The sequence below is a fragment of the Rhinichthys klamathensis genome, unplaced genomic scaffold, assembly GCF_029890125.1.
Source record: "Rhinichthys klamathensis goyatoka isolate OS25496 unplaced genomic scaffold, OSU_Roscu_1.1 h1tg000078l_1, whole genome shotgun sequence".
Taxonomy (NCBI): Eukaryota; Metazoa; Chordata; class Actinopteri; order Cypriniformes; family Leuciscidae; genus Rhinichthys; species Rhinichthys klamathensis.
This window is the reverse complement of record NW_026606620.1, coordinates 678,395-705,025: the sequence shown is the minus strand read 5'-3', so window position 1 is coordinate 705,025 and position 26,631 is coordinate 678,395. Positions and strand designations below refer to the sequence as shown.

Below are 26,631 nucleotides of genomic sequence, written 5' to 3'. Positions count from 1 at the left end.
TTTCTTTCTTTCTTTCTTTCTTTCTTTCTTTCTTTCTTTCTTTCTTTCTTTCTTTCTTTAACAAACACATACATGCACACACGCACACACACACACTCTCAATCATCGGAGTAGTATGTACGCAATGAAGTGAAATGTACAGACCTTACTTAGAGGACACATGTGAATGAAACTGAGGTTGTGAGGGTAAGAATTACAGTCTGTGCGATTTTTTTACCATTGGGTACCTGGGTGTTGATCATTCAGTGAATAAAGATACTTTATATAAATGCAAACACCATAAAACATGGGTTGTGAACATGTTGAATGGACATTTTTTCTCTCGCAGCCTCATTTTCATTACCCAGGGCTATCAAAAATAAATAAATAAATAAAAATAAGTAGGAGCTTCTCGATTGGAAATAAAAAAAGTTTGGATTCAAATAACTTTTTCTAGACGTCAAATTATAGAGCCGTTCGATACAATGGTTAATCAAAACTGATTTCAGTGTCACAAACCTCAGAAACAGCTTAACTGAAATCATACATAACCAAAAAAAAAAGACTTTCAGTTTAATAAGTGATGTCAGATGAGTGTGATTCAAACTGATAACTCTATTGTTCAACCCTTCAACACTGATAAAATAATCTGTTTGACAAATTCTGCTTATCAGACATCATAGATAGCATGTAGTTCTTTTTTGCATAGAACAAGAAAATTGCATAGACAGTTATAATTGTCATTAAGAAAATGTTCTTATTCTGTTTTGCTAAGATGGCTATATATATATATATATATATACATACTGCAAATAAATAATTAATTGTAGCAAAAATCTGGAGCCAAGTTTGTGTTTAATTAATGACGTTTACTCTGATTGAGGTCTATCGGGTATCCATATACTTTTTGCATAGTTCATATTTGTCCTGCTCACCTGGTGACCCCTTCACTAGCGACCCTATTCGTCCTCCACGGCCATCTGAAGCGTTGGAGCTGGTGTGTGTGACGCGGCTGTGCTCCTTTATCGATCCAGACGAGCGCTGGTACCAGCACCTCAGCTCCTCTGACACCGCTGCCCGCCCCCCTCCTCCTCCTCCTTCCCTGCCCAGAGACGGAGTCCTCACAATCTGCGAGCGGGAGGGCGTCAACCTCCCGCTGCCGCCACCCGCTTCCCCGTCCTCCCCGGAGCCCCACCCCTCCTTATAAAGCCCCCCAGCTGTGTAAGAGTTGGAGGTTTTGAACTGTGCCTTGACGCTGTAGTGCCCCTCCTGGTCATTTTCCAGGCTGCGGACTACCACGGCATTGGGGCTGCTGCCCTCTGTGTACAGCGGGTACTCTTTGATACGGTACTGCGAGGATGGCTGGCTCTGGCTGTGGAGGTACACACCCTGGTGGCTACCGCACACTCCTCCGTGGGTGCTACCGTTACGGGCCGCTAGATTGGGCATGCTGCCGGAACTGGACGCACCCAGGTGTCCGGCGGACTTGTGGCGCTGCCGCTGCCGCTGACGGGCTTTGGATGGCGAGTCCTCGGCCAGCGTACAGTAGTTGGGGTTAGAGGTGGACGAGGGGTAATAATGTTCTGAGCTGGAGTGGCTGGTGCAAGATGAGCAGTCGTCTGGGACAACAGAGCCATTGCTTCCTGTCCTCTGGGGTCCTGACAGAAAGAGGTCAGGGCAAAGTCCTGCCTCTGTGTTTGCCTCTAAGGACAGCAGCTTCCCCTGAGACTCCAAACTGGAACTCCGGCCACGGAAGGGCTGAGTTAAACTGAGAAAGAATAGAAAACTGACTTTTAGTGGATTGTATGGATATATTTACATATATATACTGTATATCTGTGTGTGTTTTTTAATTATTATTATTATTATTTTTTTTTACAAATTGTTTACGTCAACATGAACGTTTAATTAGTATATTCTATGAAGAAATGCAACAAGGGATGGATTCTATCAATTAGAATTGAGTTGATGTTGAAACAATGATAGGAATTGATGTAGAAATTATTTTAAAGAAAGATTACAAACACTAACATTACTTTTCTCAAAATAATGAGCACTAATGAATCACGCATGAACGAACGAGTACTATAACGGTAAATAGGGTTGATTTTGGATTTATGTTTATTTTTTATTTTTTATTTATATTAAATGTATACATATATAATTGTATTCAATTTAAGAATTTAAAATATGAATGACTCCTATAAAATTAGGATGAATTTATTTCACATAAAAATATAATTATGTAAATAGTATGTTAAATAAAACACCAGGTAATGTTCTCATGTTGACAGTAGAGGACATTGGAGGGTGTGTGGCAGCACCTGGCTGAGTGGACGTAGCTCCGTGTCCTCAGGTCAGGGGTGGAGGGCATGCTGGACTGACTGTTCCAGTGAGGGAGGGAGCGCACCGGGCTGTTCTGGAGAGAGTTGCTCCCTCCCGCCTCACAGCTGCCTGTGCTGGGGAACCGCCTGTGACTACTGCACAAAGAGAAAAGAATAAAGACGATTCATTCATTTAAACATGCACTAAACTATTCATACCGAGCACAACACACATTTTCGGTTTGGTCCGTACCTGGAGTGCGAGGATCGTTTCTTCACCCGTTCGTAGGGTTCGTCTAATGAGCTTTCGCTCCACATGCGGGGTTTGATCGGGGACTTGTCGTAGTCACTGCGCTGGTAGTGCAGGTGTCTCAATCCGTCCAGGGACTGGGGGGGAGGTGGCCGGCTGTGGGACTTGGGTCGGGGAGGGAGACCTTTGTGTGGGGAGGCAGCTGGAGAGAACGTGGGGGTTCCTGTCACCTGGGAGTCATCTGGAGCATACAGTGAGATGAACTGAGATAAATATATGACTGAATGTTAAGATGGCGTGTGTATATGTGTTTCTTTTGTGGACAAAATTGCTAAATGTTAGAAATGAAGAAAATTACATTTAAATTCATTTTAAAAAAAAAAATTTAGTTTAATAAAAAAAATACCTACAATCGAAAATAGTTTACAAACTGGCTTGATATGGATTATCTGATTGCATGAGCCATATTTGAAGTTATAAAAAAAAAAAATCAATTGAATTCTATACTAAATATTAATGAGCCAAATGAATGAATATTAATTAGGCAAATGTTTTGTATCTGTAAACTATATTACTTGGCAAAACAATTATTGTGTTTATTGTGACTTTTGTGATATACCAAACAAAACACTTCATTCTTGTTTGCAACACCCAATCTTAAACTATAGATAGACAGAATCAAACCCTGCCGTACATTTTGCTTGTTAAATATTCTGCTTCAACTTGAAATAAGATTATAGAAGTAAAACTGGTATGCGTGTATAAAAGTGTACAAAACGCACCATCATCCAGCACCAGTGCGTCAGACAACGAGCTGTCCTCTGAGCCGATATTTGCTTCTGCCAAACAAAGACAAAGACAATTACAAAGCGAAAACTCCCACACACCAAAATGTCAAACAAATCGCTGCAACCTGAGTGTGAAAATGAGTGAATTTTCACAGCAGAGGTCACACACCAACACATACGTTCACACTGTTTTATAGGTCTATGGGGAGGTGTGATTACTCTTGCTCTCAGCATGAAAGACTTTACAGAGGAAACACTTAATGAACTCACAAGTAACTCAGGGAAAACATCTTTACAAACTTAATTCCTCACCCTCTATGATGAGAGAGGCACGTTGCGTGGGTTTCTTCCCGGAGCGAACGCGGTGCTCGTTGATGCCGTTCTCGATGTCTTGCAGCTTCTTCAGGGCATTCAGATACGACGTCTTCCTCTGTTTCTTCAGCTTCTTGCTGCTGATGTGAGGATCCGATGCTAACCGCCGCGCCGCCTCTGTTATCTGAGACTGGATGGCAAATTCCCTTTCCAAACGCTCCAATTCCTCTTCCTAAAAAAACACAGATGTAAACACACACAAAATGAGTATATTAATAAAAAAAACATGTAATTCTTCACTTTGTGAAACTGCAAACACACACTCCGTCAGAATAACAAGACAGCTACGGGCGCCAAGTTGTCTAGTTCTCACACACACATTGAGAGAGCTAAGATATTGTGGCCTCTTATCAATGCCTTCGATTAATCACCCAAAATCAACAATCATCAGTCATGTAAAAGGCACATACACACGCTGAGGCGAAGATGACATTGTAACCTCTTATATAACTTCAGCTTGCTTCTTTCACACACATTCACACAGCTAAGCTCTTTTTTGGGGGTTTTGTAATCCTGCTCTTTTGGCTGACACTCAACACATACACTGCACTATCACCACTTCCCCTGATCATGCCAGACTGGAGCTATTTATAGACCCCTGCACACAAACATGAGCATCTGAGTCTGAGTTTGGCTTAAAGGGCAGTTTATGATGAAAAAATTTCGCAGCATTCGCTGTGGTCAGGGGGTCAGAAGTTTGAACGGCACCAACTAAATCAGACTATAAACAGGATGCCCACTCAGCCAGGTCGTGACAGTGGTCAAAGGGTGGGATGAGGTTGGATGTCACTGACCTCTCCTTTGGGCAGGATCTTCTGCTCATCCAATTTGAAGGCTGTGCCGATTTTGCGTCTGACGGTGGGCGGCTCCTCGCCGGGGTCCAGAGGGTACTCTTTTGGAAGTTTTCCTGTCAGCTCCTGAAACAAATCACACTATGTTACACTCTTAATCCAGCTGTTTGTGTAAGTGTTTATTCATATAGATATACACGAGTGTGTGAGATTAAGATACAAGTTCTGATCAAAACATTTGTGAGCAAAATCCAGACTTGACTGTTTGCAAGGCAGTTTTTAGTCATCCTAAGGTGTTCTTGCACTGTGAATGTCATTTCAAACAGAAGTGTGCTGCCTTATCAGATACTTTGTTTTGTTCAAAATCTACAGCAGCACTTCATGTAATCCCAGAATGCACTGCTCAATGTTAATGCAACATAGCAGAGAAAGTTAATAATTGACAATTAAAAATATAAGTACAAGTATATTAGATATTAATTCAAATTGTAAATAGAATTAAGTGGCTAATTTGAAGCCCTTTTCATGATTTGAAACACTCTTCACACAAAAATATTGAGTGGAATTGTCTTTGTTCTTCTCTATCAAATACAAAAAAAAAAAAAAAAAAAAAAAAAATCTGCCAATGTAGATTGTAGACAGCAAGTCAACTTAGGTTTTCAAAAAGCCGTTATGCTGAAGTGAAAGGTTGTTTCGGTACTTACCGCTTCTCTGATGCAGATGCTCTTGAGTTCCTCTATTCTCTGTCTGAGCGTCTCCTCCAGAGCTTCCTGTCTGGCCCTCAGAGCCGCCAACATGTCCTTCTTAGCGGTCTGGGAGCTGTCCGACTCTTGAGAGCCTACAAATACACACACACAGGGTTAGATCAAATCTAGAGTTGACATAAGACACATTTGACCAAATACATATAGTTTGCGTGTAACCTAAAGGTCAAAGATCAGAAACATTTAAAGGTCAAACAAGCATCAGCAGCTCCAGATTTCAGCTTAAACAATCAGACTGGCCTTCTCGCTTATTGAGAGGGTGTGTACTTCACCTCTTTTGACGCTCTGAAAGGGGACGAATGTGTGTGTGTGTTTCCGGACAGAACAGAACAAAGGGTCCTAATTATTTAGCAGAAACCCCATGTGGATCAGAGCATGGAGCAAAGCTGTGTGTGTGCATGCATCAAGGTCTGAGATGTTTACAAGAAAGCCAGTGGATTTTTTTGGAAAGATTGGCAAGGATTACATAACAACAATACCTTAATATCACCAGACAATGCTAAAGAAATTAAATCAGTGTTTGTTTACCCAGTGGGAAACAGCATCAGGGACAGATTCCTGCATCTCTGCAGAGGAATATCATGTGTCTGGTGTGTTTAGAAGGGGGTAATGAGTGTGTGTGTGGGCAGGTAGCTGTCTGGAAATCAGTGAAGGGTCAGCAGTAATAGAAAGAGAATATGACCGGGGTCACTGGCTGTGTTGCTAGTGCCCAGTCAAGCCTGTTATGTGTGTGTGTGTGTGTCTGTATCTTTGGTCTAGGGCTGCACAAAAGCCCTGAAACCAAAAGTTTGTCCTGTCACTGTAAATCAGACAATATGGCATGGCATTTGGCAATCTTCCATATTGTAACATACACTAGTGTTGGGGTCAGTAATAATTGTAATTTTTTTAAAAGAAATTAATAGTTTTATTCAGCAAGGATGCATTAAATTGATCAAAAGTGACAGACATTAATACTACGGTAATACAAAAGATTATTATTTCAAATAAATGCTGCTCTTCTGAACCTTCTATTCATCAAAGAATCTTGCAAAAAAGTATCACAGTTTACACAAAATATTAAACAGCTAAACTGTTTTCAACATTAATAATAATAAGAAATGTAAAATCAGCATATAAGAATGATTTCTTAAGGATGTGACACTGAAGACTGGAGTAATTATGCTGAAAATTCGGCTTTGCACCACGGGAATAAAGTACATTTTGAAATATTTTAAAATAGAAACCAGTTATTTTAAATTGTGATAATAATTCACAATATTTCTGTTTAACTGTATTTTTTTGATCATATAAATGCAGCCTTGATGAGCATAAGAGCTTTCTTTTAAAAAAACATAAAAAAATCTTACAGGCCCCAAACTTTTGAACGGTAGTGTATTTCGGAGTAAAAAAATATTCACAGTGACATATATAAAATAAAGTAAATATGATCCATTTTAATGTCAAATTGACTATAAGCTCCAAAACCAGCTGTTAGGTGAGCGCTTCTAATGGCACATTTAAACAGCTGTCTTCCCAGAATCACTATGAACATACGAGTGAAGCAGAGTGGGAATTCTTGTCTCCAAGTTCCTGTGTGTGTGTGAGAGACAGGAGAATTTAGCTGCAAAGAGCTTTTCCACTCCACCAAGTCTGGAACTGCTGAGAAGCTAAATAAATCATTTTTGCTTCCCATTGGAAAATGTCCAGCACAAAGATGTGAAATGAAAGACATTAGGAGAAAATCAGTTATGGGTGGGGTTCATGGGAACTCCAGAGGGGCAGAACTTTCCTGTAGTGAACCTATGAAGCAAATCTACTGCAAAGAAAGGCATCACGCTGCATGACACAAAACACAGCATATACACTCACCGGCCACTTTATTAGGTACACCTGTCCAACTGCTCGTTAACACTTAATTTCTAAGCAGCCAATCACATGGCGGCAACTCAGTGCATTTAGGCATGTAGACATGGTCAAGACAATCTCCTGCAGTTCAAACCGAGCATCAGTATGGGGAAGAAAGTTGATTTGAGTGACTTTGAACGTGGCATGATTGTTGGTGCCAGAAGGGCTGGTCTGAGTATTTCAGAAACTGCTAATCTACTGGGATTTTCACGCACAACCATCTCTAGGGTTTACAGAGAATGGTCCGAAAAAGAAAAAACATCCAGTGAGCGGCAGTTCTGTGGGCGGAAATGCCTTGTTGATGCCAGAGGTCAGAGGAGAATGGCCAGACTGGTTCGAGCTGATAGAAGGGCAACAGTGACTGAAATAACCACTCGTTACAACCGAGGTATGCAGCAAAGCATTTGTGAAGCCACAACACGCACAACCTTGAGGCGGATGGGCTACAACAGCAGAAGACTCCACCGGGTACCACTCATCTCCACTACAAATAGGAAAAAGAGGCTACAATTTGCAAGAGCTCACCAAAATTGAACAGTTGAAGACTGAAAAAATGTTGCCTGGTCTGATGAGTCTCGATTTCTGTTGAGACATTCAGATGTTAGAGTCAGAATTTGGCGTAAACAGAATGAGAACATGGAACCATCATGCCTTGTTACCACTGTGGAGGCTGGTGGTGGTGGTGTAATGGTGTGGGGGATGTTTTCCTGGCACACTTTAGGCCCCTTAGTGCCAATTGGGCATCGTTTAAATGCCACGGCCTACCTGAGCATTGTTTCTGACCATGTCCATCCCTTTATGGCCACCATGTACCCATCCTCTGATGGCTACTTCCACCATGTCACAAAGCTCTAATCATTTCAAATTGGTTTCTTGAACATGACAATGAGTTCACTGTACTAAAATGGCCTCCACAGTCACCAGATCTCAACCCAATAGAGCATCTTTGGGATGTGGTGGAACGGGAGATTCGCATCATGGATGTGCAGCCGACAAATCTGCGGCAACTGTGTGATGCCATCATGTCAATATGGACCAAACTCCCTGAGGAATGCTTCCAGCACCTTGTTGAATCTATGCCACGAAGAATTGAGGCAGTTCTGAAGGCAAAAGGGGGTCCAACCCGTTACTAGCATGGGGTACCTAATAAAGTGGCCGGTGAGTGTATTTTTGTCACTGGAACAGAGGGACTTTGTTTTGGAGAGTGTCTCTGTGAAATCTCTCTATCCTTTCAGACACCACAGGAGAAAAGGGGTCTTCCTGTAACACCTGAGTACTTTACAGAGCAATGACACACACACACACACACACACACACACACACATGCACATTTAACTGTAGTGCATTTATAAAAATGCACGTTTTCGACATTATTCAGCTTGAATTTGCCACAAACAGCATATTATAATGATTTCTGAAGGATCATGTGACACTGAAATGAAATCTGGAGTAATGCACAACAACTTTTTATTTTCTGCTTATAAGCAAAACTGCATGGGTAGAAACAAATAATACCAACGACAATAAAGTATAACAGCCTAACTTTTCACAATGCAACTAAAACCAGTGGTGGAATTATTTCCCTCCATTATGTCCCACTGAATAGTCTTTTTAGAGTGAATGTGAAATCAAAATCGATATTGTTTACTTAATGCCTTATTGTGCACAATTCATGCATGGTTTTCCAAAGAAGAAACTTTCTTTGTGAACTGACATAACTGAGTATGACTCCATTTTGGATTCTCCAATCAATTCCAATTGGATAGCATCAAGTGCTACCCTACATTTTTTGTCTTTGAATTTTCTTTTTCTCTTTGACCTTACACTAATCTATCACGTGTGGTCAATGATTAAGAGACTGAAGAAACAGCCCAGATGAAAGGGGAGATCATATGACTGACACTATGAGCTCATTTAATTCATGATATCTGACACCACGGCAAGAGTCCAAAACCAGCATCAAGACAAGCTGTTCTCACTCTCACCCCATAGAAAATTTACACACATACCCACGCCCCAAAACTCCCAGTGTATGACATCATCATCACCATGAGATCATAAACACTGAATTCACACATATAATAGGAGTATATGAAGCCAAGTGCACACTACAAAAGCTTTTTTAAGTTGAAGTTTTCTTTCTTTTTTTATTGAGATTGCAATTCTCCCACGATTCCGAATAGACAACTAAACAAAATAACATGTAATTTACTAGAGGTTCTGACAAAATGTCAATTGCCCATTAATGTTCATATGAGTGAATGTGTGTTCTTTATACGTGCTTTTGTTTTTTATCATTTTTAATTTAGTCTTTTTAATTTCTTCTTTAAAATAGTAAGCAATCAGTTGATTTTAGGTTTAGAATGTAATTGTATTTAACACTTTTATTTTTCTTATAATGTACAGAATAGCCAACATAGATACATTCACTATATTTGTTTTGATAGGCTTTATATTACACGTTGTGTGGAGGACAGCACTGGGCAGGGTGTAACAATAACATGTTGTATACATGATGTAACAAATAATGGATTAAAATTAATGTAAAATAATTAGGTTGTATTGTATAATAAAGGTTAAGAGGCCCATCTATCACTGTTTTCCATGTTCATGGAGTTAGTTTCTGGAGCAAATATATAGGCTATAATCTGTGATTACACAGCTTTTTAAAAAATGGCGGATGCTGGCGTTTCGTGTGCGTTCGGCCAATCGCGTACACTAAAGTTACTGGTAGTTCCTATTGTGCTGGTTTAGACCCTACTCTGAAGTAGGAGCTAAATTAGTTCCTCCAAAAGGAGTTCCTAGAACTAAAATCGGTCCTAGTTCCTGCGGTGCAAACACGCCAAAATCTGGGTACTTCCGCCAATAGTTCTAGGAACTATGAAAAGGATCCTCCGGTGCGAAAGCCCCTATTCAGTAATCTGAATCACTATCGGATAATAACTGAATTGAGCTGAATGATGACAGCCTTCTGCAGAGCAACTTCATAGCTGAATCAAAATTGTTTAATAATTTATTCATTTTGCAGTATTGACACTATTGAACTGATTTCAATCACTGAACTGACTCAAGCTGAATAATGACACTATTGTCTTAAGTAGAGCTGCTCATTGCGGAATTGAATTAGTTTCATAATTGATGAACTTTACAGTTATTGAACTGAACTGAACAAACACTGGTTCTTCATATGAATAATGGAACTATCGTCTTCTGTAGAACTGCTTATTGCGGAATTGAACTAGTTTTGTAATTGATTAACTTTACAGTTATTGAACTGAACTGAACACTAGTTCTTCAGATGAATAATGACACTATTGTCCTTTTAGAGCTGCTTTAAAGCAGAACTGAATTCTGTTTGCATCATTGATTCTGTTTTCCTGTTTTGAAAAAATCTATAAAGCATAAAGCGATATATAAATAAAGGTGACTTGCGAGCATGTATGCGTTCTGACCTGAGGACAGTAGGCTCCCGCTGCTCCCGCTGATGATTTTGCCTTTGCTGCCCATGTTGGCCAGTTTGGAGGTCTTGAGGGTTCCTGTTTCTGTCAGGTCTATGGCTATCTCGTTCAGACTGCGCGCTGCGTGGATCTTACTCTGCGAGACAGAGACAGAGAGAGTGAATGTGCTTGCCAGCTGTGACGAGTGTGTCAGAATTTTCCAGGAGACGAACATTCCGCAGCTTTTAAAAGTGTAACAGAATCCATGAGCAAGATCAGAGACAGATAGTTGTGTGTGTGTGTGTGTGTGAGTGAAAGAGAGAAAGTTAATGTAGCCCTGATGATTGCAGAGAGATGGTAGTCTAGACGGTGAAATGGTTAGAGGTAGACCACAGAAACACACAGGAAGGTTGTTGTAGTAAGAAAAAGGTTATATACACACACACACACACACTTGTACATCTATCTTTGTGTATCTATTCATTGACACATTGGAATCTTTAGCTCCTAACCCTTGTACAACTAGTGCCTAACCCGAACCCTTACCCTAAACCCAACCTAACCTAAATATAACCATATCCCTAAAACCAAGTCTTGACCCTCAAACAGGCCTTTAAATGGGTCTCATAAAGTGAAGACCAGCCAAAATGTCTCTTTGTCCTCACACCGATGGTCTAAAACTCTGTCTGAAAATGCTCCGATAGTCTAAAACCAGTCCTCACAAAGATAGTTGTACAAGTACACACGCACACGCACACACACACACACACACACACGCAGATCCTAAAACATAAACACACTTACTTTGCTCTGTTTGCGGTCCAGGTAGAACTGGTGTTGGCTGATGGCCATGGCCCAGATGGATTTGATGAGGGTGGGACAGGCGTACCAGGTGTGCACGGCGATGCCACTGTGACCAAATGTCCTCCGCGTTACCGACGCCCTGCAGTTGGAGCAAACACAAACCGACTTTATATTCACTGAATTTTATGACATTGTCAGTGCAGAAACGGATGTAAAAATGTTTATTATTGTCCAAACACATTTAAAACACTGTTATGTATTATCAGATGCACAGCATATTTGTGTTTGTCTTTTCAATAAATACACTGTCATAAAAGGTTACTACCTCTAAATTAGAAGAACTACATTTCAAAGCTAAAGTAAAAACAGGCAAAAAAAACCCCACTGTTGAGCATCTTGTTGCTGGCTAATGCTAAGACAAAGCTTATTTGATCTAAAATTTATTTGATTTTTATTCCTGTGATGCAAGGCTGAATTTTCAGCATCATCACTCCAGTCTTCAGTGTCACATGATCCTTCAGAAATCATTCTAATATGCTGATTTGCTGTTCAAGAAACATTTCTGACTATCAATGTTGAAAACAATTGCCCTGCTTAATATTTTTGTGGAAACCATGATGCCCTTTTTTTTAGGATTCTCTTATGAATGTTCTGAATAAAACTTTTATATTCATTTATATTAATTTTTTTTTTTAAGAAAACAAAACAAACATTTGAATGATAGTGTATATACTAGAGACACATAAAAACATAAAAACACAAAAATCCATTTAAATGATACTGTCTGCCACCTGTATAATATATATTTATGTGGGAGATATGAAATGTGAACTGGTGTTAGCACATAGTACTGCTGACAGTCCTGCAATGTATTAACATACCACACACAGTGTAGCCCACATACACACACACACACACCATTTACACTGTGGTCAAACCCAGAGCACGTGTGTGTCCTGTGATGGGCTTTATAAAAACCTCCAGGCCTCTCCACTAGGACAAAGATAAACAGCAGACCCTCGTGTTCTGACTCTTATCAAAACGATATTAGCGCATGTGTGTTTGTGTGTGTGTTGCAATGACTCTAACTGAATGACAGTGAACCTAACAAGAAGTAAAATACATTATAGACCCTCATGCTGCAAAATAAACAGATTGTTTCATTTTCCTAAACTGTTTTCCTCTCTTTCATGTCTTATTTCCCCAGCCTCCAGCATTTCTGTGAACTCCCTCCGTGTTCTCCTCGTTTCTGGGCTGTCTTGGTTGTTGTTTGAACAGCGTGAATGAGGCGGTTTATCTGTCAGCATCTGAGGCAGCGTGTGCTGCTGCTTTTGGCAGAGTGTGCTCTCCTAAAAGACTAACCAGCCCTCAGCACGCACTGATGATGTCATAAGGGTCTGATTAAAACGTAAACACCTCTTAATATCGATGGAGAGAGATTCAGAAAAAACGGAAGATCCGAAACATCCCCAGTTGTGACAGGACGAGAGAGAAGAGCAGAGAATCGGAATTAACTCAAACCGCATCTCAATCTCTAGAGATGGAGAGTCAGAAAGAAAGAGTAGGGTATGTTTTTGTTCATTTGTTCCAGTTGTATTTCTACACTCTTCTCCACAGGACACAGGAAGTAAGAGATTTCAATCCAATAACAAATAGCTTAGCTCAGTGGACGCTTGTGGATGGAGGCCAACCAGCTGTAACTATGAACATTTACCTCACAATGTTTCTCTTAAGGAAGAGGAGGACAGAAAAATGGGTTTTCCTGTCAAAGTCTGACATATTTTAGAATAAACAAAATAAAACTTGTATAACTGACATGTAAATGCTTTATAAAGATGTTCCTCCATAGAAATCAGACTTCATAATCAACCCTATTTTACTCTTGATGCTGTAGAATATCCTATGTTTAAAGCTCAGTACATCATGCCACTTTACTTCTAAGTAATTCCAATTATTCCCACACTGGAATTGAAAAGAATCAAAGGACAAAAACATACCAACAGGACCCACAAACCGCTGAGATCTTTCAAACATTTCATGACATCTAAACAAACCTGTCTTTAAAATTCGTGCTGGGTTGGAGTGAAAGTGGTCCCCACAGCATGTCCTGTCAGTGTGATAGACATTGTTTGTAAGCCTATATAGTCCATGACCTGTGTGTGTGAGCAAGCATGTGTAGGCTGTAATGTAGATTTACCTTCTTGGGTCATGAACTTCCACTGAGAACTTCTTCTCCCTGAAGTACAGATTCTCCAATTGTCTCCATTGGAACACCTGCAGAGATGAGAGAACGCTTTAACAACATTCCCAAAACTTCAATCAAACATTCCACGGATGGTGCTCCAACGTCTTCAGACCGTAACTCCTTCCAGATCAGAAAACTACAGGAACAGCCAGTAAAAGACAATCCAGAATGCAAGTCCAAGGCATGATATTTTACTTTTTCATTCACCTTTGTGTTTATGGTGAAAGTGTGTGTGTAAAATCCTCCTTAAATACTGGGGAACAATGAGCCCTCCTCTGTATATGTGTAAAATGAGAGAGACTGTTTGGCTTAAGAGAGATGGAGAGAGAAAGCAAGCAAGAGTGGGAGGAGTCAAACCCCGTCCAAGCATCTCCTCCCTCTGGGACACACACTTCCTGTGTGGGCGGGGTTTATGGAGAGTTCAGAGTGATGTGTTATGAGTGTGTGCTGTAGTAACCCCTGAAAATGCAGCGCTACAGCTTTGTTAAACTCCTCCACCTCTTTTCCCCTCATTCACTCAAGAAACCAGGTTCTGGTTCTCATTACACACCATCACACACACACACGGCTGTCTGAGATACACAAACTGGACTCCTGGAGCCATCAGCTGCACAGACACAAAGAAAACGCAAAAGAAAGAGAGTGGTGGAGAAAGTGGTATGAATATGCGCTCACTGAATCTATTGCTTTCATTTAATAACAGGAGAGAGAGAGAGAGCACTATACACTCTTTCGAAGCTAGGCAATATAGACTATCCATAATTACTGTTAAAATCATTATTAAGAGCATTCCCTTGCAAAGACCTTGATATAAGGGAAAAAAAGAAGAAAAATAAAGGAAAAATTTATGAAAAATGAAGAAAGGATGGAATAGAGTGGAGAAGGAAAGGGAGGGGGGTTGGCTTAAAGAGCTCAAGAATGTTTAGAGCCTGGGAAAACAATGGACAGATGAAGGAAGAGGGGAGGGAAGGAACATAGTTAGTTACACACACACACACACGCACACAAAACTATTTCCACATATATCACTAGGATTGGGAATTAAGAACTGCTTCTTATTCAAAACCAAATGATTTTCACAATGGTCGGTTCCGTTAATGTTTTTTTAATGTCTGCATTGTTCCATCAATGCAGATAAAATACTGCATTAAAATAGTTGTCCTGCATTTGAACAAATGAAATAGACCTACATGGAAAAACTTCAAGCACTAGAAATAAGAAATACAACAAATTGTATTAAGTAATCAAAACACTGCATAGTCTTGACTGTGTAAATGATTATAGTTACAAAAGTGAGATTTTCTCTCTTTTGTTGCTTGAATAACATTAATGACACAGAAGACAGCAGGTATATTAGGCTGCTGTCCCTTTAAGACCGAAGTGTTTTCCTTCTCAACTGTTTACGTTCACTTAAGACATAAATGACTGTTTACGAGGATATATGCAAAGACGCCATTTTGATACGTGTATTTAACCATTTAAGCACAATTAGGGGGCAAAAAGAACTCAGTTCAGTACACCATCACGCTCTATTCAGTACAGTACACACGCTCTATAAGCAGCGGCTTTATTAATGCGTGTCTCTCAAACAGTGCACTCATATAGCGAAATGAGTTCTCTTTTGTTGCTTATTGAGCATCAGTGGTTTAAAATCACTTGCTTTTTAAACCACAATGCTTAAAAATGCAAGCATACAATAAGCTTTCGTGACTACGCAGCATAGAAACATCACGCGTGCGTAACCGCGATATAGACGATAGTCCAAATTCTCTACCGGTTGTCAAATTTCTACTGGTTAATCATGTCTACAAGTATATTGCCCACCCCTAATCAATTGCAATATAAATCAATGAAATGAGAAAGTCTAGTTATTGCAAAATAATACTAAAAGAATCACAAGAATACAGATCTGTGAACAACAATTTGTGAACAAATGACTCTTTTGAGGGAGTTCTTGTAAAGAATCTGTAAAGAGTGTCAAACTTGTTATTGGTTTGAATGGATGTAGTGACACATTGGTGTTGTAATCATTAACTAAAAGTAAAAAAAATATTAAAAAAACATATTTTTTACACTAATTTAAATGAAGTTGAAATTAAACAAAATATAAATATTAGATGAAAAACTAAAAAAAATTAAATGTTGCCATGGCAACTCACTGAAATAAATAAGTTGAAATAAGTAAATAAGTTGAAGTACTAAAAGTAATAAAATCAAAATTGAAATAAAATAAATTAAAGCTAAATAGAAATATTTACACAAAATCAAAATAATTAAAAATATTTTATAATAAAAAACCAAATATAAAAATCAAGGCTGATTCAAAATAGTAAAGGTGCTATATGTATTTTTTAGCGGCCTCTATCGGTGATGTTTCAGATTGCAACCAATTTTTACAAGAGCGCTCGTGCTCTTGCGCGTGCTAGAACACAAGAGCGAGCGCTCATGGTACCGGCCGGACACACTGAGACTTTCAACACACCGGAGAAAGCATCACACAACATGCTGGAAACTCATGTAAACTCCCACTGCAACGTTACAATAATAGGCTACTTTTATCAGCTTGATGTTGAACTAATGCTCCATGCTCGTACCATGATAATGCATTTAGCCGACATGTGGTGTTATATTTGTAACTATTCGTGTATCTTTCACAATCAGCAATGTCAATATAGGAGAATGTATAATATGATAATGAAAACGGTTAGTGAACTAGACTGAACAATTTCAGTGTAACAGTAAGATCGTAGGAAGTAACATTACTGTACTGAACGTGTCTGGAAATGTGTATTATAAACAATATGATAGTAGTGGGATGAGTGACGTTAGACAGTAGATCTAGTACATACAATAAAAGTTACATCCTAAAGCACCTACTTTTTGTTATCCTGGAACAGTCTTTTGTATTCATTTCATGTCTCATATATGTTGTAGTTTACCTTGCTATTTCATTACAGTTTAACATTATTTCAGCATATCTGAAAACTTTAAACTTTATTGTAATTTATCACAATAAAAATAGCGGAGGTCTCTCCGTAATTCAAACGCTCTGCCGATGTTGATCCGTGTTTTGGTCCTAAGTCGATCTGATTGACGTTTGGTCTGACGAGCTTCAGCAGATACATTTTTGTTTTGTTTTGTTTTTTATATTAATGTGGAGTTTGTGCTGAAGGCAGGTCGTTTTCTGGTGTTATCAGACTCCACGTTGTCAGCTGCAGTGTCGTCGCATAGACTGTATATAAAAAGGAGAGAGGCTCGGGAGCGCGCATGCACGTCACATCCGATGGATTTAGCAGAAAATCCGACCCGGAGAATTCACATAGAAATAGGAATACTGGCCTTCAGAGGTAATAGCAAAACCCGACAAGTGGATCATTGTAATGTGTGATTACAACCCCTTCACACACAGGCAATAAAAAAAGGATTCATTTTAGAAGAAAAGTTACATTTAGCACCTTTAATAAACACTATAAAAGTATGTAAATAATACTAAGCTAATACTGATACACAAGTTTTATGGTAATTTAATAATATAAATGGCACATTAAAATATGTTACCAAAGAGAGTTTTGTTTTTGTTTAGTATATTGTTCCTCAAAAGAACTAAAATTGTAAATTCAATTCAAACTTGTTTATAAAGCAATTTTTTAAAGCACATTATAAAGCACAAAGTGCTGAGCTATAAAAAATAACTAATTAAGATAAAACAGAGGAACACTTTCAGGAAACCGTTGAGTGGAATTGGAACCAGAAGAGTTAAATTCCTTACAATTACCATGCCAATATATCACCGAGACAGTGTCACTGAACAGCAGAGAGATGTTGATGATGTTAAAGTGAACGTTTCTTGGTGTTTATGAGATGCTTTGATGGTCTCATGGGACCAAGAACAAACGTGACCCTCAACACTTTCAAAACAACTTTCATTATGGAGATACTAATCTCTCTCTCTCTCCTTAAGAGAGTGAGTGAGGCTACAATGTTCCATGACATCTAAACACTCTGTAGCTTTCTGTAGTTATAAGAGCCAATGAGGCATGGGGCATTAACCACACCAGAGTATTTTGGGCACAGTGAGGTGGAACTGGGGACTTCAGCTATTGTTCTGGAATGAGACAATCTCAACTGTAAGTGTGCGTGATTTTGAAGCATGCAGTCACGAGAGGCTGTAAAAGAGAAAAGGCATTTCAAAGGGCCCCAAGTGCCCAGCGATGCCCTTATGAGCTGAATCCTGGTTCGTTCCAGCACATATTTCACTGACAGCTGAACTGTGTTCTAGGCCTTGTGTTGTTTGGTTATTTAGATCTCTGGAAACAGGGTTAAACCTTGTCCTGGACTTCAAAAGATTTAAAATGAAGGCTCACAGCCATGGTGATGGGGTCCAGAGATTGGCCATGCCTATATCTGAAAATCCCACTTCTGTTCTGAAGACATAGATGTAGTTGATTCCAATAAAGTCTGATGTTAGCATGCAGCTAAGCTAAAAACAGCAAACACAACTCATACACACATGTTGAGTGAAATAGTCTATTCTCAATAAGATGGTACCATTTTCATCAATACTTTTATAAATTAACAAAATAGATTTACACTACTATTCAGAATTTTGGGGAAAGACTTAAAAAAAAATCAATACTTTTATTCAAAAAGAACGAATTAAATTAAGCAAAAGTGGAAGTAAACATTTATAACGTTGCAAAAAAAATCTTTTGGACTTTCTATTCATTAAAAATGATCAGTTTCCACAAAAACATTAAGCAGCACAACTGGTTTTCAACATTGATGATGCTGATAACAAGAAATATTTCTTGAGCAGAATATTAGAATGATTTCTGAAGGATCATGTGACACTGAAGACTGGAGTAATAATGCAGAAAATTCAGCTTTGTTGTCACGGGAATAAATGTGTCCCTGGATCACAAAACCAGTCACAAGTAGCACGGGTATATTTATGGCAATAGCATTTAGCAAAAATCATTAGGATATTAAGTACTGGGCCCGTATGTATAAAACTTCTAAGAAATGATCTTAAGAATAGTCTTAAGCTTTGACTTAAGTGTAAAAAAATACTTAGTAAAGAGTAGGACTTTTCTAAGAGTAGGAGACTTTTATAAAGCAGCTAAAAGCAACTTTCAGTAAAGTATAAGACTGATTCTTAAGTGCTGACTGAAGTGGGACTTAAGTGCTGCAAACTAAGGACTACAATGATGTGAACCCAAAATGGCCGCCCTCACCCTCTGAATCAGCCAATAGTGAGCCTGCAAGGGTGAGGTCACAGCAGCATGACACCAATTATTTTATGTAATTATAATAAAATAATTTAATTAAGACACTGAAACTTTAATATTTAAATGTATTTTTTTAAATGGCTTTGCATTGTGCAAAATTATCACAAATTAGTATTGAAGGAAATTTGTCAGATTCACCCTTTATTCAAATAGTATTAAAAATGTGTTCAATATTTTGTAAGCGTATTGTGTAGTTGTGCCTGGAGTCAATTGTTTATTTGTGATAACACAATAAAACATTCCAAATTGTACAGACATAATTTTTAGCAATACATATAAATTATAAACAGGTGAAAAAACAAGAGAGGACAATGAAATATTAAGAAATGATTATTTTGCAGACAATGTATGATTTTTTTCTCCTGTGAGCTTTTTAATTTTTCTAAAACCTGTAGCTGTAGTTTGCCCTTATTTGTCAGTTAATATTTTTAAAATAATATTGATCTGCCTGCAATGACACCATTATATGAGAACTGAACTGAGCTGGACGATGACATCACTGTTTTCTCCAGAGCGGCTGTATTGATAAATGAACTAAATAGATAACTAATGATTTTTTTACAATGGAAATTAAAGCTTAAGTTCTGCCAGGAAGACTAAATTGTCACGTCACCCGGGGGTCCTTCACCTGTCCATACCTCATACCTCCCGGGGGTCGGCTGCGCTCCGCCTGCGTCTTCAGGCAGTAAAAACAGACTCCGTTACCCTCGGATTGCGAGCTACGGACGGGGCCTACGCAACAGAACTTTATAACACAATACTTGCTTGATGGGCTGTTAATAAATGTATACTTTGTCACGTCATTTTGCCTCCCGAGTCTTTCTGGTTGAAATTAATAAACACTGAACTTACTTAAGCAGGACAATGACACTATTCTCTTCTAGAGCTGCTGTACAGTCAAGACTAACTTTGTTGCATTATTTTCCTGTAATCTCAGTAAAGCTGATTCTGTATTGTAAAAAGCACTGTAGAAATAAAGGTGACTTGAAATAATTTTGTCAGATAAATACTTTCACTAAGTTTAGTGTTTTGTTCTTCCCTCATATTTTAAAATATTAAAAAAATATTAATATACAAATATTTTCCTCATAAAAGGTTGAAGCAAACTTGTAGGGTCATTAAATAAAAAAATAATAAAAAAAAACTCTGCACATCACTTTTGGCCACCACTGTATATTTGGTGTGGTCAGTGTCACAATAGTGTTATTCTAGAGCCTATAACTGTGGACTGAAGGGCCCGAGTCATCACCGGTGCACTGCTGCATTCCAGTCCCCAAAAATATAATTATTACTTTAATTTCATTGCTATAAAACTTTTTTAAAAGGTAAGATACAAAAAGAATACCTTGATGATTAAACCTTTTTATCGTTTGATCAACTCATTTAACTACATCATATTTTCGTTGAAAAGTGCATGGCCTAACCTCTCTGCTGCCATCTTGTTACTCCTAACTAGGTTAGGAGACCTCTCCAGCATAATTTAGGAGCTGAGACCAAGTCTTAACACCTAGGAACCTTTATGAATCACGCTTATTCTTAAGTTTAGGAATAAGAGTAAAACTATGTAATTCTTAGAATTTTGACAGACTTGAGACTAAAATTTTACTCTGAGTGGCTTTATACATACGGGCCCAGATCATTTTCCATGAAGATATTTTGTAAATTTCCTACCATAAATATATAAAACATTTATTTTTGTGAGTGAATGCAGCACAATCACGAACATAAATGGACAACTTTCAAGACGATTTCCTCAATGTTTTGATTTTTTTGCACCCTCATATTCCAGATTTTCAAATAGTCGTATCTCGCCCAAATATTGTCCTATCCTAACAAACCATACATCAATGGAAAGCTTATTTATTGTGCTTTCATATGATGTATAAATCTTAAAAAAAATTACCCATGTGACTGGTTTTGTGGTCCAGGGTCACAAATTACATTTTTAAATATATTTAAGTAGAACCAGATATTTTAAATAATATAATAATAGTAGTAATATTTCACAATATTACTATAGTTTTTGATAAAATAAATGCAGCCTTGGTGAGCATAAGAGAAACATCAAAAAAATCGTACCGACCCCAAACTTTTGAACACTAGTGTTTAGTCAACCTTCTCACAAATTCCAACCATTTTGGATGTAAACAAATACTGCAATACATTTTGCAAACAGTGCAAAATGCATTCATGGTCTGTCAATAATACATGCAATGCAGCCTAAGATTTTGGCCAAAATGAGCCTAATTTTGTTGTCTACTATTTGAAAAAGACTTTTCATTGACAAAATGATGCCTTAAAATCTTGCCTATATAAGCAGCCAACTAGGTTTTAGAACAGCTAACCACTTAGCTGGCCAAAACCTGCTTACACAGAATGTTCCAATATAAGGGAGTTTAGTAAATGTCATAGGTGTGTCATCACTATGACTCACATTCACTGCTGTTCCTTTTAATATAACGCACAACGCCCACCCTGCAGTCTGTCTGTACACAGAATAATACAATAAACTCCCAACCCCTCTCTCTCTCTCTCTCTCTCTCTCTCTCTCTCTCTCTCTCTCTCTCTCTCTCTCTCTCTCTCTCTCTCTCTCTCTCTCTCACAAAGACACACATACAGAGTACAGGAAGACTGTGTGTGTGGGGCATGGTATTTACTTAGCCAGAGCTATAATGAGCGCTTATGAGAAAAGACAGGGCATTGGAGAGGTCAAAGGTCACCAGCAGCAGACAGGATGAAAACAATCACCGGTGACTCAGGGGTAGCAATCTCATGATTCATAGCTATAGCATCACATCTGGCTAGAAAGGCAACAATGCACTTTTCATATTTGCTTTGCTGTCCATATGTTTTATAAGGCACAAGTCTTTTAGTAACTGGAGCTAATGAGCTGATCCAAACGAATCAGAAACAGCAACACACATGCCAGTTTTTGGGGAGTGGTCCCGAGACGCACTAATGTTTCCAGCATGTTTTGTGTTGTCAGGGCGACAGTAATCCTGCGGGTGTCTGCTGCTGGGTTTCCTGTTGCGGGTTTTGGAGTCAGGGAGGCTGCTGGAGGGGGTTTAGGTAGAGGACAATAGCTCTTGAGAATCACACGCACCACAATTCATGACGAAACCACAAATATACTGGTCACGCCTCTGTAAAACTTTACACACACACACACACACACACACACACACACACACACACACACACACACACACACACACACACACACACACACACACACACACACACACACACACACACACACACACACACACACACTTTGGCACAGATGCTCTCATTAGGAGAGGGTTTAAATTAGTTTGAAAATCATTAAATAAACCCAACCACTCACTCACTAAGTCTGCAAATTTTACCGTGTGGCATTTTTAACTGTATATCTCACAGTCCCACACACTGCCCACAGATGGAGAACAGCCACTAACTATTAGCGCATGAAAGCTTATCATCAAAACACAAAAACGTGCATGTGTGATGGAGACAAGCTGCGTAATGAGAACATCAGTGGCAATGACCCATCTGAAACGCAGATCAGATCAATAGAAAGTAGCAGACTGGCATTTCATGCAGGACTGGACGTCTGATTGCCCACTGTAATTAAAGGAATAGATCATACAAAACTAAACATTTTGTCATTATTTACTCACCCTCATGTCATTACAAACATGAGGACTTTCAATCTTCTGTGAAAAATAAAAGATATAAAAAAATAAAATAATTGTCCTTACAATGAAAGTCAATGGGGTCCAATCTTGTTTTGACTTGCATAAAAACAGTAGAAAAATATATTATTTTGCATTCTGCAGTAGAAAATCATTCTTACAGAGTTGGAACAACATGAGGGTGAGTAAATGGTGACTTTCATTTTTGATTGAACTATCCCTTTAAATCGTCATCCAGGTTTAGGTGGATTTGTCAGTGGAACTATAATTTTGTTTATTTTGCATCTGTGGCGTTTTTGCAGCAGCGTTTGTTCTTCTTGCTGGTTTCTCTTCCCTCCATTCTGAGCTGACCTCTGCTGCGTCGTTTCATTTTAACTCACTTTCTGTAACAGATCCTTCTCTGTAAATAGGCATGAGTTTGGCTTTTCGCTTGGCTGGACTTTGCTGCTTTGAAAGCTATTTTTAGCTTGCGGTTTGCGGAAAGGTTTCTCTGTTCCTCACCACAGGCTGAAGTTTTTGCCTGTCCTTTGGAGAGAATTTAAACACGGGTGTGTGCTGTGAGAATGGAAAACCAAAGCTAGCGGGGCGCACACCTGAAGTAAAGTCATTCTGACAGCAAGCGATTCTTTTGATTGAGACAGATCTGTAGCATTTCAGTTACTGGGTGTCACTGATTGTCTGTCTGGAAGTTTGAGAATCTCTGTCTAAAGTTACACAAAGAAAAACGGTATATGGGGTCAGACTGCCAGAGGTCATGACCTCTCTGAGGTCACCACACCCGAGTGTCAGACGGTCAGACTTCTAATGGATGATGTCATGAGGTTAAGCAAAGGTGACCAGGTGATGAACACATATTCACAAACACACACTTGAGGAAGCTCACACTAAGTTTCAAAACACAGCGACAGGAAAACTGCTTACATCCACTGGATTTTCTGCAAAGCAGAGAGTTTTAAAGAAGAAGTATGAATTTTTTTCTTTCCCTCATGAAGAAACATAGCTTCATAAGAGCTTTAGGGAAGTGACTGGTTTTGGGTGGTTGCCTAAGTCAAAAAAATCACCTAACAAGTGACAATCGCAAGTCTGATTGTGAAACACCTCTCCTCAACAAGTTAAGGTATTGTTCAGGTCTGTAGCACAAATGGTGCAGGACAAATTATGCAAAGCCAAGAACTACTAATTAACATCAGGGAAGCAAAACCATTAAGAGATAATGGAGATGAAGAGATGTGAAGAGAGGACAAACAAAAGTCAAACTGTTGTAAGTCCACAGAGGAAAGACGGTCTTACCTTTCTTGGTTTGACTTTGTCCTGGTAGTCATATTGAAAAATGCCTTTATAACTCAAACCCAGCCACCATGGGATACCTTGCTTATCCTGAGAGAGAGCAAGAGAGACACACGCATTAATACACACACGACGATAAGATGAGTAGTGTCAGCTCATGGTTGATGAAAGTATGATTATCTTAAACACACAGTCTTAAGCATCCTTTAACACTTAACTAAAGTGCCGATACTGCAGGTTGTGAGAACATACGTGTGTGTGTGTGTGTATGGACTGACGGCTATGCTTATAAATTTCCCCTCCGAGCAGACTGACCCACCTTAACAGCGTAATAATGCACTCCATATGTGGGCAATGACTCCACTACACTCATATAACTGTGAGAGAGAAGAAAGAAGAAATCATTGACAATATGTTATGTATGTTCCATATGCAAACAATTAACATTAGCAGAAAACACGTGGGAGTGGATTTCGGAAGTAGAAAAAAGATTTGGATACTTCAGGCACGCTTAAAATGCATGAATGACTGAATCAAAAGAACACAAAACAAGCACAGTTTCCATAATGAAAGTCAATGGACTCCAAAACATTAAATCTCACTCTTGCTCTCTCTGTTACCAAACATGTTGATATTTGAGGTTTGTGTCGCCATTGACTTTAATAATAAGGACAAAACTGCTGTATCTTCTTTTGTGTTCCGCAGAAGTAAGAAAGTAATTTTTGGAATGACAGAAATAATGACAGAATTTTGATTTTTGGGTGAACAATCCATTTAAGATGAAAAGCATTTGGACACTTTCTGGTCGTCAAACTTAGTGGAACATTTTGGACATAACATTCTTTCTCGCTGTCTTACTTGACGATAGCCTGGCCTCTGGACTGTCCGCTTAGCTTCTTATAGTGCTCAATGACCCGGTCCTCACTGCAACACACACACACACATTAGAGGCAACAGATGACAATGTTCATGAGAATGTGTCTGTCAGCCTATTTTGATTCCACAGGAACACGAAGCGGACAAGAGTGAGAGCTTACAGATGTACAGAGACACAGCCAATGAAACGCAACACCATGAAGGAGATAAGTTCATTCTTAGAACAGGAAGTACACCGGCCTGCTCATTATGAATGTGTGAGTGAGTGAGTGTGTGCGTCCCCGAAATGCAGCATCTGTGAAACACTTCATTCGCATCAAATAGAATTTGAGGTAAATTATGTTAGCTAATTATTCAAGGTAATCCTTTCCCATGGTGCTCTAAAACACGGAGCAGATACATCTTGTTAATACCTCTTCATTATCAGCTGACAGCTGTGTGTGTCTCTCACCAATATGCGAGCGAAGGGTGCTCCTTCAGTGCTTGTGTAGGAAGTGCAGGCAGTTTCTTCAGATCAGCCCTAGTAACATCATTACTGTAAAAATAACACAAAATGCTCAGAAAGAGTACCACCTAACAGGGCAAATAATCCGGCAATCAGATTCACAGAACAGCAAGAAGGCGGCAAATGATGAAGAGAAAGAATAAAAAAATTATAATAAAAAGTATAATAAGAATAATAAGAAATTACTATTATTTTCAATAATAATAATAATACATTATTTTTTTTTATTCCTTATTCTTGTGTGACTTTAATTATTTCTCTTTATCAAGCTATGTAGAGAAGAATTAATAATAATTGAAATTGTAATAATAACTGTGTGACACAGAGTGATAGAGTAAAGCTGGAAGGATGCACATGTGACAGATTTGTAGCTGAGATACTGTGTGTAGAAAGTGTTTCAAGAGTGTGTGTCTGTGTGTGTGTAATGGAGAGAGCCAGAGGTTAGTGTGTGTAATTTAACACTGTTTATCCTCTGCATTCCATTTCCTCCCCTCTGTCTCCGTTCCCAGGGTTCACACCCCCATATCTCTCTCATTCCCTCTCTCTCTCCATCTCTCTTGAATCGTGTGCATGTGCTTATGTGGGAAGGAGAGTTTGATATATGCCACAAATTGGATCTGCTTTCACTCTGCAATGACACACTGATAGAAACTTTGATAGTGTGTGCATGTTAAAGGGGGTCAATGGAAGGTGATTCATTCATTCAAAAAGCTTCTTACCTCGTGAAGTCTCCTTTACCTTCCTGTGGGAGAGAAAAATGACATATTTTAGAATCAATAATGAGTCCTTGCTGGTAGACAAGAACGCTTGGAAAGATTCTATCCTCTGATACACAGAACGGTGCTTCTGTGTCTCAGTGGGGAATGCAGTCGCAGCCATCTGGACTGAATCCTCTGAAAGGTCAAACACACATAACATACCTGATACTACAACACCTGGATCACACATACACATCATAAAGGAAAACCGTATTTCTCTAAAGTACTTCCCTCATATGATTAACTTACAGTACAAAGGAAACATCCTGTTTTAGATTTAAAATAAAGCACCCTGTCAGGCTGAAATACTGTAGTGACCGGAATATGACTCTAAAATGCTTACACACGTGTGTTTGAGACGTCCTGAACTTCATAAAAGTTCAGCGCAGGGTTCATGAAGGTGCATAAAATGATAAACAGTCCAACATGATCTTACCTGTAAGATGTAGGAGGCCAGTTCAAACACCACCTCACTGTCCACCTCTATGAGCTCCTGGAGACAGACAGAGAAAAAAGAACGAGAGAGTTAGGTTCAGGATCACAACAGACAGGACATCTCCATTAATCTGCCGCTTATCTTATCTCTCTCTTTTTTAATGACC

At 38.9% G+C, this 26,631-nt stretch overlaps 1 protein-coding gene across 10 annotated transcripts in view; it reads right to left on the bottom strand.

The window, feature by feature from the left end:
- frmd4a (FERM domain containing 4A) overlaps positions 1–26,631 on the bottom strand; it is a 177,036-nt gene that overhangs the window by 5,198 nt on the left and 145,207 nt on the right. For 7 of the 10 annotated variants that reach the window (XM_056251180.1, XM_056251181.1, XM_056251179.1 and 4 more), the window contains exons 6-21: positions 26,466–26,522; positions 25,991–26,013; positions 25,218–25,301; positions 24,749–24,814; positions 24,210–24,267; positions 23,894–23,980; positions 13,595–13,670; positions 11,397–11,539; positions 10,608–10,749; positions 5,209–5,342; positions 4,508–4,630; positions 3,654–3,885; positions 3,336–3,392; positions 2,557–2,794; positions 2,304–2,459; positions 915–1,747 (exon numbers count right to left, since the gene is read on the bottom strand). In XM_056251180.1, coding sequence (XP_056107155.1) covers positions 915–1,747; positions 2,304–2,459; positions 2,557–2,794; positions 3,336–3,392; positions 3,654–3,885; positions 4,508–4,630; positions 5,209–5,342; positions 10,608–10,749; positions 11,397–11,539; positions 13,595–13,670; positions 23,894–23,980; positions 24,210–24,267; positions 24,749–24,814; positions 25,218–25,301; positions 25,991–26,013; positions 26,466–26,522 — 2,509 coding nt within the window. Of the gene's footprint in view, positions 1–914; positions 1,748–2,303; positions 2,460–2,556; positions 2,795–3,335; positions 3,393–3,653; positions 3,886–4,507; positions 4,631–5,208; positions 5,343–10,607; positions 10,750–11,396; positions 11,540–13,593; positions 13,671–23,893; positions 23,981–24,209; positions 24,268–24,748; positions 24,815–25,217; positions 25,302–25,990; positions 26,014–26,465; positions 26,523–26,631 lie in introns of all 10 variants that reach the window. The other 3 variants (XM_056251178.1, XM_056251175.1, XM_056251173.1) reach the window with 1 other exon arrangement.